This window comes from Taurulus bubalis (genome assembly GCF_910589615.1).
Source record: "Taurulus bubalis genome assembly, chromosome: 18".
In the NCBI taxonomy this organism is placed as follows: domain Eukaryota; kingdom Metazoa; phylum Chordata; class Actinopteri; order Perciformes; family Cottidae; genus Taurulus; species Taurulus bubalis.
This window is the reverse complement of record NC_136606.1, coordinates 9,726,744-9,746,989: the sequence shown is the minus strand read 5'-3', so window position 1 is coordinate 9,746,989 and position 20,246 is coordinate 9,726,744. Positions and strand designations below refer to the sequence as shown.

General features: G+C 39.6%; 1 protein-coding gene across 4 annotated transcripts; it reads left to right on the top strand.

Annotated features, from left to right (window-relative positions):
- Positions 1-33: 33 nt before the first annotated feature.
- qtrt2 (queuine tRNA-ribosyltransferase accessory subunit 2) lies at positions 34-15,219 on the top strand (the record flags this gene model as incomplete). Of its 4 annotated transcripts, none has more annotated exons than XM_079234530.1 (8): positions 34-251; positions 755-810; positions 3,023-3,099; positions 3,744-3,953; positions 4,923-5,122; positions 7,698-7,849; positions 13,986-14,100; positions 14,237-15,219. In XM_079234530.1, 8 exons carry the CDS (start codon positions 34-36, stop codon positions 14,505-14,507), a joined length of 1,299 nt encoding a protein of 432 aa, XP_079090656.1. In that variant the 3' UTR covers positions 14,508-15,219. The 4 variants fall into 4 exon arrangements, with proteins under 4 accessions (XP_079090656.1, XP_079090657.1, XP_079090658.1 ...); XM_079234531.1 differs by having other exon boundaries at positions 7,698-7,867; XM_079234532.1 differs by having other exon boundaries at positions 7,698-7,869; positions 13,994-14,100.
- Between the last annotated feature and the right edge of the window lie 5,027 nt (positions 15,220-20,246).

Genomic DNA, 20,246 nt, shown 5'->3' with positions numbered 1-20,246 from the left:
TGTAGTTCTGTGAATCTCTTTAGAGCTGCTCGCATGGCTGGCAGCAGGATGAAGCTGGAGCTGTCCCGTGTAGTTCAGGGAAGAGGTCGGCTAGGAGTCCTGAAGGAGCTTGGCAAGATGGGGCAGCACTCTCTGGAAGTCCCGGGATGTCTGCTGCACACACACCTGGGCACAGTGCCCCACCTCACCCAGGAAACACTACACACCCTGAGCAACCTCCCCTCTGTCATTCAGGTCACCCTGTCCAATATGTAAGGTCACACTCATCACACACACCATACACATGAACTACTGTCTTAACTACAGGTAGGACCACATTACAACCAGTAGAAACACAGCAGGCTAATTTGACCTAAATATGGCTTCCAATGACTTGATAAACTGGGAAAACGTGATACAATTTGCAGTTATTTTGTATGAACATTTTTATGTTCTGCCCCCTAAATACTGCTGAATTAATTCATAAATACCAAAAACCTCACCAACCAGGGCCACTACCATAGGGCATTGTAAAATACCTAGGAATATCTAGGAAAAGTTCCTTTGGGCAGTCAGCCTTTCCCTATCGGTCAACACAACCTGCCAGAGATTTCAGATGGAAAAATGTGCTTGCATCACTAAATCTGACACACATACATGGTGGCTCATGTTAATGATTGTGCATTATCGCGTCTTAAATGAAATAATCGTAAAATAAACATAAACAAACGTAAACTCTCTCTGAAATATACCTCTCTTTTTTTCCTTTCTCAAGAGCAGAGCATCAGGAAGTATTGGAGGAGTTCAAGGATGGAGTCAAAAAGTTTGCAGGTACTTTTGATCAATCACATTTTTGTTCTTCCTCAGTGCCACTTATTTCCCTTAGAGTAATCAGGAGAAGAGCGAAGAGGATACGTTGGGACGTTCTAGCAGACCAAACAGCATTGATTAGACATTCATATTGATGTAGTCAAGCTTTATTTACAGATACATAATACAAATGGGCATCCAAAAATATATACAGCAGTGTTTTCAACTTTTTGTTGCATTTGAATAAAATAATAATAATAATAATTCAAACTTATATAGCGGTTTTCAAGATACTCAAAGACACTTTACACTGGGGACAAGAGACAGAGACAAACAGAACAAAAAAATATGGAAAGACAAACAAAAAGAACATTTTTGGTAACAAAAAGAAAACTGGAAAAGCTGTGTGGAATGAGTCAGTGGAGGATAGGGTGAGGTGGTTTAGCAGGTCCTCAAGTTTGAAGAGGTGGGTTTTGAGGGAATGCTTAAATGAAGATAAGATGGGAGCCTGACGGATGTAGTTGGAATCGTTTTAAATTGTGCTTTTTAAAGGCAGTCAATTGCAACATGCTATGGACAGGTCTTTAGTAATGTGCAGATCTACCAGATACTCTATACTGGTCAAAATATTGGACCTGATATTTGAAAAACTAGAGACCATCTTGCAATGGGATCACACCAGCCGCGATGCCAAATCAGATCAGCGACGTTAACTGGAAGGGTAACCCCCCCTCTTCCAACCCAGTCCAATCCAGCTCCCTTGTTTGGACCACACACATCTTCGATCTCAGCCTTGATTTTGATCTTAACTACACACTTGTATAGAAGTTTTGTGACTTCATCTTGCATGATAGTGATGCTATGGAGGTGACACCGGGCAAAGTACCTGAACCACTTCTGTGGCCGTGTCTCCAGGACATGCCACATCAACTCACACAGGTTAATATAGTAGCTGCTTATTGTAAGCTTATTGTAAGCAGAGCATGTTCATAAAGAAAAGTTAATTAACAACTTTTTATGTTGAGATTTGAAGTTCCTTCTCGGCCTTGAAAACAGCAGTCTCAACACGTTTTTTCGCCCAGAAGCTCTTCTATTCCGTCAGTCTCAACTTTAGTTTAAAGCCGACACGGATGAGAAATCCATAAAGTGAGCGTGATACAATTGAAAGCTCCCCAAGAGCTACTGGGTTTGACCTTGTGAACATATTTTTATGTGTTAAAGAAATAAAGGATATTATTGGATTAGGATCTGTATCTTTCAAAGAGGCTTTAAGTGTAAAGATCTTTCTCAAAGTTTTTTCCCGCTGCCCTTTAATGGACCGGTCGGTATGTCTCTGCTGAAATGCATGGCATTTGAACTGGGCTGTGTTTCCGTCCCTTGACCAAAGTAGCTTTGGTAATTTTTAAAAACATGTTTGTCTCTCACAGTGTCAAAACAACAAGTAAAATCACATCCATGTCAAAGATTAGGAGGCTGTAGAGGAGGAAAGGGACTGTTTGTTGAACTATTTAGAATTGACATTTAACCCTCTGCAGTAGTCGTATTTTAAATAGCAACCCCATCAGAAGAACCTCCGCCAGGCTCAAAATCCTCTAATGGTGTGACTAGTTGATGTATGTGACGTAAATGTCAAGCATGAAGCATGCGCAAATTGTCTCTGAAGAGGTTGGAGTGTGTTAACATTATTTCCAGAGGATAGATTGGAAAGACTGGAGCAAATTGCTTCTAAATATATATATATATATATATATATATATATATATATATATATATATATATATATAGAAAAGCTGATTAGCTCCATGAGCCTGACCAAAAAGTGTTGCCGTTCTATGTAATATTAATAAATGCCCCAGAACAGTGACCTCATTCAGTGTTGCTGTATAACAGTAGCCTTGGTACTCTGCCTCAAGCAAAGAAATTAGAAATGTAATCACTTGTTTTAAACTGTCAGGGGATTACGACTATGCTGTCTCTGAAGTCTCAGAAGGGAAGAGCAGTGATTGAATAATTAGAAATAATAACAGCATTTGCTGCGATTAAACCATTTGTTTTCTCACCTTTTGATCCTCTGCTGCAGCTGTGTTTGCTGATAAGGCCACACCTCATTCCTCTCTCCCGACTCCTCATCGCATTAACATGCAGTAATGAAGCTTCCCACTCTGTCAACTCGCTTTGTGCTCTGCCTTTGCCGACTTTGTCTCAATTTTTTATTGATTTTGGTTTTGTGCAGGTCTTCATGACACTGTGTTGTACTGCTCGCTTCACGACCCGGCGACTCCCTGCCCAACGGGTTACACCACTAACAAGGTGAGAAGAAGCTTCTGCTTAAAGGAGCAGTTCCACGTGTTGGGAAATGTGCTTATTCCTTTTTATGCAGACAGATGAGGAGGAGAAGAAGATGAGAAGATCAATACCACTCACATACTGTATATGTGTGCTAAACATGTGGCTGTGGCCTGTATACTTATATCTTTGGACTATTATCTCTGCACATTGTATATTCTATTTATTTTCAATACTGAGAACCTTTGCACATGACCTTGACTATATTTAGCTCATTCCTACCTGGCTCTTTCCTTTTTCAACAGTTACATGATACATATTTTGTTATTTGAAATATTTATTATATATATATAACAAATATTTATATTGTAATTGTTCTATTCAATGTGTTTTGTTTCTTACACCAAATAAACCAAAGCAAATTCCTTTAATGTAAACGCCTTCTTGGCAATAAACTGGATTCTCATTCTGATTTCTGTTCCTTATGCTAACCTAACCTAACCAGCTGCTTTTAAATTGGTATCGATCTTCTCTTCCAACTCTTTGCAAGAAATCAAACAAGCATTCCTCTCATAATGCCAAACTGTTTAAAGATAATTACTTCAGCAAAGCGTTTTTCTCCCCCATCTCAAGCATCTTTGTGTCACATTTCTGGGGGTTGTTCTTAGACGGTGTCAGTGTGGGGCAGCGGTGGGCGGATAGAGCTGACGGTGGCCAAGTTCATGGCTCTCCAGAAGACCGTGCAGCCAGACTGGTACCAGAGCATGGCCGATGGAGAGACGTGGCAGAACAACACCTCCCGCAAAAGGGTTCGAAAGTCAGTGGATCGAACTCTTGCCCACTTGGATGAGTGTCTGGTGGTTCACCAAAAATCACAGGTACACACACACACACACACACACACACACACACACACACACACACAAGCAGCAGTCTAAAAAATGACATCACCGCTCTAATACATTTGTGAATCAGTCACGCACCACATGAGCGCAGAAGGCAAGGATTGATTGTTTGGTGTTTTTGTTGTCGCAGGAGCCGCTGCAGCGGGAAACACACTGAGATTACATTAATGGGTTCATACATTATCAGTAGGTGTGTACAGGCTGAGCATCAAGCATGAATAATGGAATCAATTCCTCTTTCTTTGAAAAGCAGTGAACGCTATATCATTTAATGATAGAGAGAACAAAGCTGATCCACATGAAGAGGTGCAGGAGATGGTATATGGCTTCAGAGGAAATCATATATATATTTAACTGTATTTAGTCCTAGACAATCTGTAGCTTGATTCATAGGAACTTGTGTATTGCATTTTTCTTTTTTTGCTTGCAGTAATCTGAAAGTGTGTCTTTCATACACGGTTTTATATTGTGTGGAAGTTTCAATGCCTGTACATCTTCAAGATGTGCTCTTCTGTGTATTTTCTTGCCTGAATGGGAACCGGATTTCCCTTGGCACAAAAAATGTGCGAGTGTAGAATGATATTGAGCTGAGAGCCAAACAACTGATGGCGTACTGCAGGTAATTCTTGACATCAGCAGTGTACTGAGCGAGCTGCCTAATTGCTACTGAGATCCACCCCCACAGCATCTTTCCTCCCCGTGATGTGCACTCAACTTCATGTTGAGTCATCAAAACTCAGATTGGCTCTAACAAGAATCAAAGATTTATTCTTTTGCACTTGAGGTACATTTCACTATGTCCCTGCACCACGCGTGGTTAGAAAAAGGACATGTTTCATTCTACATTTTTCCTCTTTCTCCTTCTTTTTCTTGCTCTTCTTAATATCTTTCAGAGTGTCTGCCTGACAGCTGTTTAATCACCTAACTGTCTGTCATTGTCAGGAGTTGGAGGGAGTCGAGGTGTTCGGGGTGGTGGAGGGAGGAAGCATCCTGGAAGAGAGGGTGCGCTCAGGCCGGGAGACAGCCAAGAGGCCAGTGGCTGGATTCTGCCTGGACGGCCTACAGACGGGCTCCATGGACCAGGCCCTGAGGACCCAGCTCATCACTGCTGTGACCAAGGAGCTGCCTGAGGACAAACCCAGGTCAGCTTGTGACTGTGGAATAAATGTTTATTGATTACAGTTGTTGTAGAAGACATAAACAAAACAAAACATCCGTGTTGATTTTCATCATTAATGAATGTGTTGATTTTGATCAATCATTTACTCTACAAAAGGCTTAAACATGTTCATAGCCATTTTAAAGGGATGTTTCAAATATAGTTATTAGTCAAGTATTCAATTTTGAGTTGCCTCTAACGATTATTTTCTAAATCTGATTATTATTTTCTTGCTTGATCGCATGGTCTAAAACATTGGTAAATAGTGAAATTGTCCAAAGCGACATCTTCAACTGACATCTTTTGTCCAACTAAAGTACAACATCTCAATATATTCAATTTACAATTATATTGAATCAAACAGCAGCAAATCCTGATATTGGAGGAACTGAAACCAGAGAAGGTTTTGAGTTCTTTTGCTTGAAAAATGACGTAAATTATGCTAATTTGTTGTTGGTCAAGGAATCTATTAATTGACTAATTGTTTGAGATCTAATTAAATTAGTAATATAAACTGGAAGAGAGCAACCAACTATTTTATATTTGGTAACCTCGAACAATGACATATCAATATTTGTATTAATTACCAAAATGATTAATCATTTGCCAACACTGAAATTCATTAATTCTTTGCAACTGATACAAAAATGAAAACAATTTTGATGAATTATTATCCTTTTTGTTTTTAATACATTTACAAACCAGTGCAGCATTGTAGTGTGATTTCATGCCTGAGTGGGCCCAGTGGTGGGTTCTGCTCAATCATTAAATGAACCTGCTTGATTGATTACAAGTGAAAACCCAGCAGCTCTGACGTGCCGCCCACAGGAGTCATTATCTCAGCTCACTCCTAAAGAATAGTGCCAGTGCCATTTAGTCTTTATCCACTTTGCTACTGTCCGTCTTCAGTTCACTGTTCTCCAGACATTTTTAATGATTTGCTGACATTCATTTAAATCATTTAAATCATTTTTAAAAATTTTTTTACAAAAAGATTGTTTAGTTTAGTAATCTTTCATATATATAGGGTTGGTTGCCTTCTTCCATTTTACAATTGTTATTTAATTAAAGATGAAATGATTAGTTGTCAGTTAATTGTTAATCTAGAGATGGGTGATAGTTCATTATAAATGATTGTCTTTTTAATTTATCATGCATTGCGATACCGTGATACAGCTACGTTATCTAAATTGATAATAACGAGCACATATTAACTCAAGTTTCACTTAATAAAATGAGAAAATCCTTCCGCACACAGGAGTATACAAAAATAGGCTTTACCATGTGGCTATTTGAGTAGACACAGAAAACATGCTTTATTGTGATATATCTCATTATTGAGATATGAAAGGACCTATATCGGGATTAAAGATGTTGGCCATATCATCCAGTTTCTGGTTCCAGTTTTTTCAATGTGAGGATTTGCTGCTTCTCTTTGTTTAAAATCATTACAAATGAAATTTCGTTGGAACCGTCACCTTGTGCTTTGGAAATCTGTGATAGACCTTTCACTATTATCTTATTATATAAATAACTAATCTAATGTTTTGGAAGGTAATTGACTCATTAATTTAATGAAAATCAATGTTAGTTGTAGCCCTAAATAAAATCTTTTATTTAGATTAAAACCCACATAAGTAGACGTGAATTAGAAAGATGATCTAACCCATGTTTAATGCGGTGGAAGGAATATTGCATAATTATAAATAATAACATGCTTCTTCTGTAGATATAAAAAATAGCCCCAATCTCTCCAACCAGACTGACTACACGTTCAGAGTTCATTACTTTTTAAAGGCCAAACCTTTACTAGATGTTGCTGATACTCCAAACTACATAAGCCTGTCATCTTTCAGAGGCTTTTCACTGGAGACTGTCACACATGAGTGCTCCTCTCATGGAGGTGAAGCTCTGGCTGTGACATTTGCTTGTGAACGGACGCCTTGGTTGCTGGTTGTTGTGGTTGTGTAGATGTTGCTTCCTACTGGAAAGTGGAATAGAGTCATTATCAAATGCTAAATTGGGCTTGACCTTGGTGCCTGCAGGCAGAGAGTCGTGGGAGCCAACTGAAAGCCCATGATGAGCACAACCGCACAAGGGTGCACATGATGTTAAAGGGTAATATGTTGTAGAAGCTTGTGTGGGTTACATTAACCCTTCAAGACCCACAGAGATATTTATTTGTCTTTTCTTTCGGGGGGACAGCGGATCTTTAGGGGGAGATAGCAGGTCAACGTTATTATGCCACATATAAGATTTTATACCTCATCTAATTTGAGATGCAGCTCAGCTTTGTATGTCAAGTTGTTCTAGTCATAAATGAGAGATAAAAATGTATTAATGAATTATGTCTCAGAAGTTGTTGCAGCAATTTTTTACACAGATTTGCTGCTATATGTAACACATTAAAGCATAAATAGTATAAAAAAAATCCCTCCCAAATATCACATTAATACACTAAGACCTCAAGGAACACCATAGAAAAATCCATGCTGTGATTTGGTATAATGATTAATTTAGTTTTTGACTGTTTTCTGCTGTGTGTCTGTGACTCTCAGACTGCTGCAGGGTGTAGGACGGCCGGATGAGGTGCTGGCATGTGTGGAGGCCGGTGTGGACCTGTTCGAGAGTTTCTTCCCCTTCCAAGTGACGGAACGAGGCTGTGCTCTTTGCTTCAGCTTCGACATCTCCCCGGACCCAGAGCTTGCAGGTAGAGCGCCCCCTGCAGGTGTGGTGAACTGCTGTGCTGAGGAACAGTTTAGTTTAAACTATTTGTTTTCAATTTTCAACATTTAGAGGGTAATTCAATATATCTGACACAGCTAAACCGAAGTAATGAAAGAATGTTTAACTTAATTGGCAGCTGTGGTACATTGACGGATAATTATCTTGTTATTGACCCTTCGCTTAGTCCCAAACTCAAACGCAGATTGGTCAATCATAGTGTAGCTTTGGGGTTAAATGTTGAGTAATAGTGATACTCGTTACCCAGATATACCTTTCAAAAATGTTACGTTTCTACATGAGTATGTCAGCATGTCATTAACTAGCGTTGGCACATTTATGCTACGCAAGCTAGTGAAGGTATACTGAATGGCTACACACGCTGCGTTTCTTTTTAATGATTGTAACATTGCATTAAGACCTACCTGGTTGTGTTGTTACAGGTGTGTAGTTGAGATAAAATTGAGGCTAGAGGTTGAGGATGAGTCTGGTCTGTGTCAAGAGGAAGATCGGTAGGAAGGAAGTGGGTAAGGGGCCATTGAAAGCCCCACTTTACGCCCCCCATTTGGGCCCTGTTTCTCGTACCTGGCTAAACAAAGTCAAGCAAATGTCCTAATCTCCATCTTAAATTAGCGAGATGATTGACATCAGGCTATCTGGGTTTGTTCACGGCTGATCCGCGCTGAAACGGTCTCGTTAATTCTAGCCAGACGTCAGTCATCTGGATAAATGCGCGCGCCCGCTCCTCTTCAGAAGGGATAATAATCGAGCACTGACACCACGATGTTCTAACAGTACAATGGCAAATAAACTCAGAGGAACCTCTTTTTATTTCTCTGCTGAGAAGCAGGAGATGATCATGAAGGCATATGAGGAAGTCAATACCGTAGTCATTCACAGCAAACTATATGAATATTCCAACGTTTTTGCAACATTGTTGCCGTGAACGCAACTTTAACATCGCCCCCGCTGCGAGACATAAGCGTCACAAATATATCAGACAAGTTAAATGCGTCAGTGTTGGGAAAATGTATCGGCTAATTTGAAGTGCTTCATCACCCAAATCAATCAGATTATATTTACGAATAAATATATACTTATGAGGATATATGTACTGTATGTGCGTATGTATCATGTACTATATATGTGTAGATTACTATATAACTAGGAGTTTGAATATGTGTATGGGCGGATCAGTATGTATGTATTATTCATAATCAGAAATTCAATCAATTGAAGCAGTGAAAATAAATTGTGTGTGGTTCTTTGTATTATCACGATCACCTTAATTATGTTCTACAATAATGATATGTATGGTGTACTAATAACACTGTCATATAATTATGAGTGCTTTCAACACATCCATAAGTTTCTGAAGCGCTAAATAAACTTAAGAACAGCGCGGCATGCAGCGGCTGATAGTCTGTGTCTGAGACGGGCGATCAGCTGCGCCTGTGGTGATCAATGTCTGCGGCTCGAGAAGCTTTCGTAAATAAAGTATTTCTTGCCGGCAAAAATCTATATCGCCGCGTACAGGAAGTCATGAGGATGTAAAGGATGGATCCTGGCGATCTGAAAGAACTCTCTCCCTAAAAAAATAATATAACTAATATCGCTTCTTCATCAATGAGGAAGTGAGCTGCCTTTTTTGTCCGTGGGAGTGTCCATCTTATCCAGTGAATTTCAGTAAACCTGCCCGGGAGCAGGTTTAAATTTTTGGCTGTGTTGCTATGGTGATTAATCTAAGCTTGCTTCGAGAAACCGAGAAAGCCTGACCTACGTCATCTTATCCTGACAATTAGCCCGCTAACTCAGTAAGCCAGGTACGAGAAATAGGGCCCAGGTACGAGAAATAGGGCCTAGGTGTAATCCCATCGCTTGATGGTCTCTAGTTTATGAATATGGTGCCTCAACACCAAACTCCATTAATAAACAGCCTATATTATTGTTCATGAGTTTAGATGTATTTCCTTTCTCAAATCCTTCTGCCTCATTTTGGTCTTGTCACACAAATCAAACGTCAGCAGATGTAGATCAAGCTTGTTAACTTCCAGCTGCTCTAACCTTTCCATTTAATCTACATCAAGTATTCCCATTACAAATGTACAATTTATGCAACTGTCACCTGTTTTTAGACTTCACCATTTAACATTTAGCATTTAAAAAGGGGACAAGTCCGCTCTTGTCAAATTACTTTTCAGCTAAAAGAACCTTGCCTTAAGGCCCAATTTAGTTTTTTTAAAGTGTGTTGAAGGAAATTACCCCAAAAAGAAAATCCGGGCGTTCTCTTCACGAGCTTGCAACATCTGCCTTGAGCAAACTGACACAATGTAATTTGGGAGCTTGGCTATGCATTTGGATTTGAATGAAACCTCAATGAAATTAGTTTGTGTTTGAAAATATGATTCCTATCATGATCATCCCTGTGCATAAAAGAGATGTGGACAAAACAATGAGTAAATATTTATATTAGGGCTGGGCAAAGTTGAAAAAACTGATTAATCGCATGATTCTTCTGCGATTAATCGCATTATGCGCCAAATTCAATAATGCAGTAAAATCTAGTGTATGGCGCGCTTTTATTTTAAAGTAATGTTATCAGAACAATTTAACAGGAACCCTGGAGCAACAGCAAGTTAACAACAGTATATAAATCAAAAATATATGCTAGGGAAGCAAAAAAAGATGTATTTTATTTTGTAATGCTTCTATATGACTGGTCATTCAATTAAATATTTTATTTATTTTCAGATGTTATAGACTATTTTATTCTAATGTAAAACAGCTTAATATCATGCTGAAGAAGAAACATTTGTCTTTTATCAGGAAACAACATAAACAGTCTGTTCAGTAGTAAGGGTCCATGTGAGGGACAAGCCACTCCTTCTTTTGTCCATGTTCAGTTTGTTGCTTACCTTAAAGATGTATGTTAAAGACCAGCAATTGATTAACTTTATACAAAAGCAATAAGTGCTTTTAATCTTGTTCAGTTCCATTTTTCTTTCTCAGTGAGAAAAGTCCAGTCTGTGTTGGCTTGAACAAGTGCACTGAAGACTGGTTGAATGAGGTGGAGATGTGAAGGACAGCTGACGGGTATCTCAGCGGCGGCTTTGCGCATGCGCGATTAATGCTCTGTGAGGCGGAGCGGCTCGCGGCAGCACCCGCTGCTCGCTGAGGACAGAAACTACAGAACAATACGTGCTTTCCCGTCAGTCTGTTGGCAACAAGCCGGTCGCTGGGGCTGCGGAAGCGCGCGCGCTTACGTAAATCGCCTTCAGAGTAAAAGCAGTGCCGTTGTATTACATTCATGGTGTGCATCTTATTTATTTATTTTTCTTTTTTGATTGACCTCACGCGGGCCGGACTGGGAGAGCCGTAAGATGCCCAGGTCTGAACTACGCCGTCTGGGAGAGATTTAAAGTGCAGCACCTGTGTGCGGCAGCATTAAGCCCCTCCCAATGCAAAAAAAAACAAAAGCGAGTTAACGCTTGATCAAATAATTAACGCGTTTTTAATGTGCCCAGCCCTAATATTAATATTCAGGCCTGTTGTTCTGCAGTGCTTTGTTTTACTTTTTCAGATTGTATGTAAGTTAAGTTATGATGATAATATTACATGTTTATCAGGCTTGACGTTATCAATATTCTACTGTGATTGAAGCTTTTTACATTTCAATAGCTAAACAAATTGTTTTATTCACATCAATTCATCTTATTTCATCACAGCACACAGGCCTGACCTACATGAAAGAGCAGTTTACATGTTGACTATGAATACAGAAGATAAGATAAGGAAAAAAATTTTTTCCCATATTGTCCTGTCCAGCCCTTGTACAGAGATGATTAAATATGCCCAATAATAAGCCAAGCAGGCTTTTGTCAATTTCTATAGGAGGAGCCTTTGATGCAGAGTTGAAAATGCTTGGCGATGTTTCTGGTGCTTATACAAACATAAAGGGAAAAAAGCCTGCATAGAGAATTTTCTATAATTGCACCACTTTTACCCACACTTCAAAAAGGTTAATAGTACAGACCGTGCAGAGTGTCTTCAGTAAATGAACCGTCATTAATCAGCTTTTAACAAGAGGAAGTCTGACTGCGGTTTTCACATAAAGAATAGGAAAGAAGTGTGTTCTGTGTCTTCATGTGAATATCCCTGCAGATAATGGATTTATTTTGCCTGAAAATCCGAGCTGTATCTAATGATCTAATGTGTGTGTGTGTGTGTGTGTGTGTGTGTGTGTGTGTGTGTGTGTGTGTGTGTGTGTGTGTGTGTGTGTGTGTGTGTGTGTGTGTGTACTTGTGCGCACGTTTGTTTTCTAGCCCCAGGTCAGTTGAAGTAATTAGGTAGAAAGAAATTCCGCTGGTGGAATTAGATCAATGGTGCATTAGATAGCCGCTAAGGTAACCAGTAAGTCCAGGCCCGTCATTCTGATGGTTGTCCCAAGTGAAAAGCTAAAGAATCGTTATGACAAGAGCTTTGGGAGATGCCCTGCTGGAGACTTTGTGCTTCATTAAAAAGTAGTGTAAAACTTGACAGCTAGAGTGAAGTTCGGGATCCGGTAGCATCTCGTGTCAGACAGCATTAATCGATACTGCTCAGGGATTGTAACGGAGATCAGTGGAGATGAGAGCAGTGATGGTGTCAAACCTGCAGAGAAATTCAAATTCCCCTCTCGGACAATTACAGAAATCCTGTGGGAGGAACTTTCCAGTGAAGAACCTTTTTGACACTGCAGACCAGATGCTATTTCATTCCCTTCCTACCCGATCACCCTCTGGAAGTTTTACACTTCATGTTTTCATCATCGGATGAAACTCTGGTTCCAAAAATAAGGCTGATTGTATATAATATGAATGAAAAATGAATACTTCTCCCTTGATTTACCTCAGTGAACATGAGTTTATGTCTCAATCGCAAGTTTAAAGTCTTCAATACAGTGTGATGGTCTTTCAGTAAATTATAGTTAAATTTAGAGTAAAATAGACCCGCTTTAGGGCGGGGCTACCCTTTGATTGACAGGTTGGTACCACGATGTTGTCTGCTCTAATAGTTGTCCGTGTTTTCGTCTTTAACCCTTTTACAGTGTGTTTTCTGTTCATGAGAGTTTATTATAATATTTCGTTTGCTTTGATATTTCTTATTCGGTTGTCATTTCTGGTTGTCAAACACAAGATGGCGACGGCTAAAATGCCAAACTCAAGGCTTCAAAACGGCAGTCCACAAACCAATGGGGGATCTCATGGTGACGACGTCCACTTCTAGTAGACAGTCAATGGGCTGAACTACCTTTTGAATGACTTATTTAAATGTATTTAATTAAAGACTAATTCATGAAACTTGCTGAATTTACCAAAAGGAAAGGAAGTATGACGATAAAGAATACATTTTCTTTGTGTTTTCTTTACATCCTTTTAGACATCAAAATATTGAGTCTATGCATGCAAAATATTAGGGTTTCCATCTGTCTGCTTCAGTTTGGCTACGCTGTTCTGCTCTATGCTTTTGAAGGACAGAAGTACTCTTCAGTGCAAGTTACTACTCCCTCCTTCACATCTTATCAGCTTTGGTCAAGCCTCATTTTGTTCCAGGTATTCTCTTATCACCCCCTCTTTAAGCTAAATTCCATTTCATGCTCTGTTTATACACTTTGTTGCTCTCCGTTTCACCTGCTTCAGTTTGCACTAAACCCATTTTGCTCTTGTGTTACCTTTTAAACTCTATCTTCAATATATATATATATATATGCATTGTTATGTCTGTAACTGTGGAACACCTCCTGTGAACAACAGCCCTCTGGATAAAACACGGTCTTTATCACCTCTGGTTACTTTTCTATTCTCATTAAATTAAGTTAAGTAACCTTGCAGTGTGAGACAGGGCTCGGCTGTCAGAACACAGGCAGTAAGTCATTATATTATAACGGCGGAGAGAATATAGAACACCGCAGTGTTTAATAGGGATCAAGCTACATTATGTGTTCCCGTTTTATTTTCGCGTGCGGGCTGATGGAGAGCTGAGGTTTTCTACGAAGGAAATGTATTTTCTGCTATCGGATGAGATTATGGTGTGAATAGTTTGTGTTGAGGTGGGACTAATGCGATGCATGTGTGCTTTACTAGTGCTGGAGCTGGAGGAAGAGAGGAACACGTCGGGAGAGATGCAACAGAGTGGAGATTTAAATCCTGACGATCAGTCGCGGATGACATCCTTTGAGATCAATCTCAAAGACCAGAGGTTTGTGGCAGCTGTCATAAAACCCCAACGGCTTTCAATAGTCGCAATGCTTACAGAATCAAGAACATTTGATTTACATTTTGAGTGCTTGTTCATGAATTCTACTTACTTAAACTTTCTTTGAACTTCTATCCAGATACAAAGATGACTTCAGGCCCCTGGTTGAGGGGTGTGTCTGCTACTGCTGTCAGAACCACCAGAGGGCGTACCTGCACCACCTGCTGGTGACCAATGAGCTGCTGGCTGGAGTATTGCTCATGATCCACAACACGGCCCACTATCATGCCTTCTTCGGCGCCCTGAGAGATGCTCTGGCCAATGATAAACTGGATGTCCTTACGAGACGGGTACTTAGGGAGAGCGGCGACAGACCGAAAGAATTGACTAAGACTGATAAATCAGAATGATAGGAGAGGGATTGATCCTGCTTTTCCTCTCAAGGATCACTGGTCTGACTCAATCAAAGCCTTAATACTCAAGAGACCTTGAGACCAAGTCCCGCCATATATCTCTGAAGTTACGTCTCAGAAGCACGTTTAAAAGAGGAGAATGAAAAGACGACGCATATAAAGACGACCATTTGATGTGTGTTCCTTTGGTTTGTATCTTGGTTTCACACCAGTTGGACTTACTTAAGCCTGTGTATTGATCAAAGCAGATAGCCAGGAGAAGTCAAGGCGAGGTGGCTGTGAAGGAAGCTGGATAGGAGGTCAAGAGGACTTTGCATAAAGAGGGAAATGTGAGGATGGATGGTGGTGTACTATCGACAATGACCGAATCCCTCTGAGCTTCCTTTAGTGGTCTGACTGCAGGATAGCAGGTGACTAATATCCTCCGGACTCATTGACATCATCTTGGGGAGCCAGTTATTTGAGGAAGAAATTGCTGAAATAGATCTTTCTTTTCTCCTGTTATACATTAAAACATAATTTGTGTAAAAGGATTTCCTTGAGGCTTTTTGTCATTTCATACTTTATTAATCTCTATTGGTGAAATAATTGTCATGCGTCTTGTGCTTCATGAATATTATGAATGTTTCAGTTGGATGAGCTTCTCGCACACATAGTTTTACTTCTTGCTGTTGTCAAACCTACTGAATAACCAGCATGTATGAATGGATCGTGTCACAATAAATGCGCTACTCTCAACATGCAGATGTGGTGGTTGTTGTCTCTCGTGGGTTTCGGGGAGGTTAACTGAAGGTTCGAGCTGACAGCTCCACCGTTCCCGCTGCTCAGAAAGGATAAAGATCAGGGATAGATATGGGTCTCTACTGCCTCCCGTGCAGCAATGGAGGGAGGCTTTTTGAAGGTGAGGAGATGTAATTGACTACCATACCGTGCAGATGTCTTTGGGGGACAGACAGGAGTGTGACAGATTTATGGTACAGCAGTGAGGATTTTTGTCGGACCTTTACTGCATTGAGCATTATATAGTAGTTGGTTGGAGGATTTGCGGTCATCAATAAGTGAGCGAAGTGCATAAATACTTACGAAATATAGCCATAAAATTGGTTTGGAAAGAAGGTAGTTTATTTATGCCTGTGGGGAAAATAAGTCTAAAGCAGTAACCTCTAGACTTATGTTCATTCTAAGGTTTACGGCTGTAGACACAAGCTAGTGTGGAGAAGGTTGTGAAGTCTATCCCGCAGATTATCCAGTAAAAATAGAAGTAGTGAATGGATAATGCCTTCCTTTCCCTGGGTAGCTGCTATTGATATTTTAATCAGAAACTCAGTGGAGGTGTTCAGCAGCTTACACAGAAAGAATGTTTTCTTGTGTGCCGTGTGCTGAAAAACATTTGTATTCAAGCATGCTGAGCAAATATATTGGTAAATATGCTTACATCTGTTAATAGCCATAATTAGGCCCCTTTAAAGCTGCTCTTAAGGTTGATACAAATATAAACTTAATAGGTCTTGATTACTGCATTCCAACTGATTATTTAGACTTATCATGGGTGTCTTGAGGCTATGTTCACCAGCTAGTCTCTAACTTTCAAGCAGGTATACATGAACAGTAATCAGCACTTTTTATTTGGAAATTTTTTTCCCACTGCAGCTGAAAATTAAACTTGTGGACCATAAAATAATAAAAAAGACAGAACAAAAAGGTATTAAAATTCTCCATAAATGAGTTACAGGGGATTTGTCCTGTGAGTGACACAGGACCATCACTTTCACATTTCATATAAAAACATTTATTAGTGCAGCATACTGGCAGACTGAGATTGAGGAACTTTTTTTAAAGTTTGCAGCAGTATAATACAACGCTATTATCTCAGTTGTGTCCAGCAATCTTTATTTAAGTTGTGTCCAACAATCTTTATTTGGGGATTAGTTCCATAAAGTGTTTATATTCGTGGAAAAACTAAAAGCAAAGCTGAAAATGAAAAAATACAAACATTTAAGAAAGACTTATTTCCATTTAGGAGCTTACATTCTTGAGAGCTGGTGGTTATGCCCATTCTTTCTTTGTGCCCATTCTTTCTCTTTCTCTGCCAAACTCGCCGACATTGGGTACAATTTCCATGTAGAAGAACTCTGAATGACACAGTCAGCAGGTGGTCCTCCATAGCTCATTTCAACCAATTATACAGATGGAGAGTGCCATTCAGGCTTGATCACTACAAGCTTCTTTTCTGTCTCTCCACTCTCCTGAACAAGTTTGCAGTGTGAGCCGAGCTGCACATTTATCCCACACTTCACACGCCAGCCGGATTGTTATCTGCCGATTTGGCAGCACAACCTGAAAAAGGATTAAATCCGCTGTTCTCCCAAGACAACAGATTCTCATAAAGCCATTGGTGTGAAGTGCAGTAGCTGTTATCGTGGAGGAAATGATGGCAGGAGAAGGGTTTCATAAGTGAGGGATTGTGCTGTCAGAGCAGAGCAACCAGAGTTTTAACGGGAGAGAGAAAGTACCAGTATTTGTCACTTTGAGAGGGAAATGTCACATTGTGCTGCATTGGGTACCTTAAATCATTAAGTTGACAAGGTGCCATAGCCATAAATGGATTACTCAACAGGCCTAGGGGTCATGTGACCCATTGGAGAGCATCTGTTTGAACATTTTGTGACCACAAAGAGTCACAAAATAACCACAAGGAAATTGAACATTAACACAAAGAAACAGAATGACCACAATGAGACAAAGAATTACAAAGAGATGCAAAACAACACCCAAAAAACATTAATAATGACTCCCTGTCTACAAAGAGACTGATGCAAAACAAATAAAAAAATATATTATAAACCGATGTAAAATGAACACAAAGAGACAAAACAACTGCAAATCAATGCAAACATGATCACAGGAAGACACAAATTGACCTCAAAGAGCCACAAAACGACCACAAAGGGGGAATTGTGTCTCTCAGTCTGGGTGTTATGCTCCTGTTTAGGACATGTGGGGTATGGAGTCATCTTAGTGCCTTTGTAAGGAATACATCTGTTTGAATAGATGTAGGAAATATATACATTTATTTCTGCATATATTGATTTCTATAAAGAAGATGCATCTTTATTTTTTGCATTGAATTAAAAATTTTTGCATTGAATTACAATTTTATGACATTATCTTCACTGACTAACGACTCACGATACTACTGAATCACGTGACTCAAGGGATGAACAATACTAACGTGTCACTTGACTAATGAATCACGTGTCTCACAAAACTAAATTAAACATAATAAATGTCAATGTTTACTTTTAGTTTCACTGGGACCACAAACAGCAGTTTTCTGGTTGAAAGTATGTCACATTTCCACCTTTTTATTTACTTAAATATTCTTACATTTTTTCCTCTTTGTATTTGAACAATGTATTTTTTCTTATTCTTTTACAGATGTATTCTTTATTATGACACTCCTATGACTCCATGGTGGGGGCCCTCTACATGTCTATGCCCTCGGGACTGTTGACTCATTATTCGTCCAAAGCGGCTGCTACAGCCACACAATGAAACACCGAACTTCATTTCACCAGTCATAAACAATCAGGATACCACAAACCAATGTCTCCCTTTGTAGCCCTTGACCCTTTTTTAATTATTTTATACACAAAAGAGGAACGAAAAACCGAGCCAAGCTCTCACCTTTGACGTATCCATGGTAATCCTTGACCACCAGCGAGGAGCAGCCGTGATTTTTGCCACACTGGCCTTGAAGGATTGCTCACTAAAGAGGACTCCAAATGCCTTATTACCCCTTGGATGTATTTCAGGATTCATGTATTCACATAAATCATCAGCTGACAATGTCCTAAATCAGCGGAGACCTACTCGGTCGGTCGGATGCTCTGATTGAATATTTCATAAGGGCTGTGATTCTGCACGTCACAATGTATAGGCGTAGGTTAAAGTACTCTCAAATATAGAGATAGGGAAGGTCATATTACATTCATGCTCCAGACTTTTTGGTTAACATCCCTCATGACCTTCTGCCCCGGTGTCATGCATGTGTACATTTAATGGGATGGGATAGGAAACCCATAAAGAATGTGCATGGAATAAAACAATCTGTGTTGTATGCCTGCGCACATCTACAACTGGTTTATGTCGTGCTTGTAAACACACACACACACACACACACGTACACACATACTCTCTCTGTGTGCAGGCATTTTCTGTAAATCATGCTTTATTATTGTGAACCATATTCTTTTAGTACCTGTATGCTCACTGCAGAGCCAGGTGTTCGTTTATTTGTGTACACTCCAGATGTGCTTGTGAGGTGGTGACTCACCACTTGTGAGAGCAGACACAACTCAAAAGGTTCCCATAAAACTATATTGAGTATAGTTGGAAATATTGAGTTATATTCAGAGTGGTACAACCGGTAAGATCTTGTCCGATGACTTTGCACACTATTTGTAAGCGTTGGTGTTTTGTGTGTTGGTGAAATGGATCTGCCTGAATTGTGGCTGCAGTTGTGCAAATCCTATACTATATATTTAAATGTGTTCTATGATTTGTGGTCATGTTTGATTTATATATGTATGTATGTAGAGCGAGATATATAGATATATTTACACGTTATTTACATTTTGGCAAGCTAGTGCACTCGGGCTTGGTCTAATGATTATTTTCTTGATTAATTGTTTAGTGTATAAGAGTCTAGAGCTGCTATTTCTATGCGAGGGTAGATCTACTGTAGTTGTAGCGATGCTTTTAGTTAAACGCTGACATGCCTGCAATGATGATACTAATATGATAGCACATGTTCACCATCTTATTTCAGGGTGTTAGGATGCTGAGATTTGCTAAGAAGCACGAAATACAAAGTACATCCCTGATGGCAATGTCATAAAACTCAGCATCGGACAAATGGAAGTTTTAATGATGCACTAGAGGAATAGTTCAGGGACCCCCCAATGCTATTACAATTTATTTTGAAGCGAACAAGACTACCAAATGTCCTGGCTCAGAAATGTCAGTCTGTTTCTGTAATTAATCAATTTAATATTATGGAAAACAAAGACTGATTACACTCAGTCTTCTTTTTGACTCACAAATCCCCTCTTTGCCTGCACACACAACCATTCAATGAAATATACGGTCATTCTAAAGAAACAGACCGGTAGGTTTTTATTTGAGTGGAGAGGTTGGCTGGGGTGGCCTAACATCATATATTATTGGAAGAAGTGTTATTTTGTTTCCCCCAGAGTCAGCCAAAAGGCTCTCTCCACAGTAAGAAAAAAAAGGTTGGAGTTTGTAGAGAATTGTGGAAAATATAAAAAGACGACATACAAAAAGACGACATACATATAAAAAGACGACATCCCTACATTTGTCATATAGATCGATAGCTGAACGATAGTACCAGGGACACAACACACGTTTTTCTTCTTTGGCACCTTTAAGTGGGAGTGATGCTCCGTCTGTACAGTGAGTCAGTTCCTAAATGCAGGATTAATGTGTGATGTATAACGGCTGTTACTATTCAAGGAGCTAAAATCCTCTTTTTCTGGAGAAAAAAGATTTGGATAACTGAGCTAGTTCAGAGTTTATACAAAGGACACTAAATATTACAGAAGGTCAGGTGCGCTTTCGCTTCTGTGGTTTCTGTGATTCTCTACTAGAGCAGGCTTTTCATTATTATTGCTCTGCTGCCCTAGAGGTCGCTGGAAGTTGAACGAAAGGTCA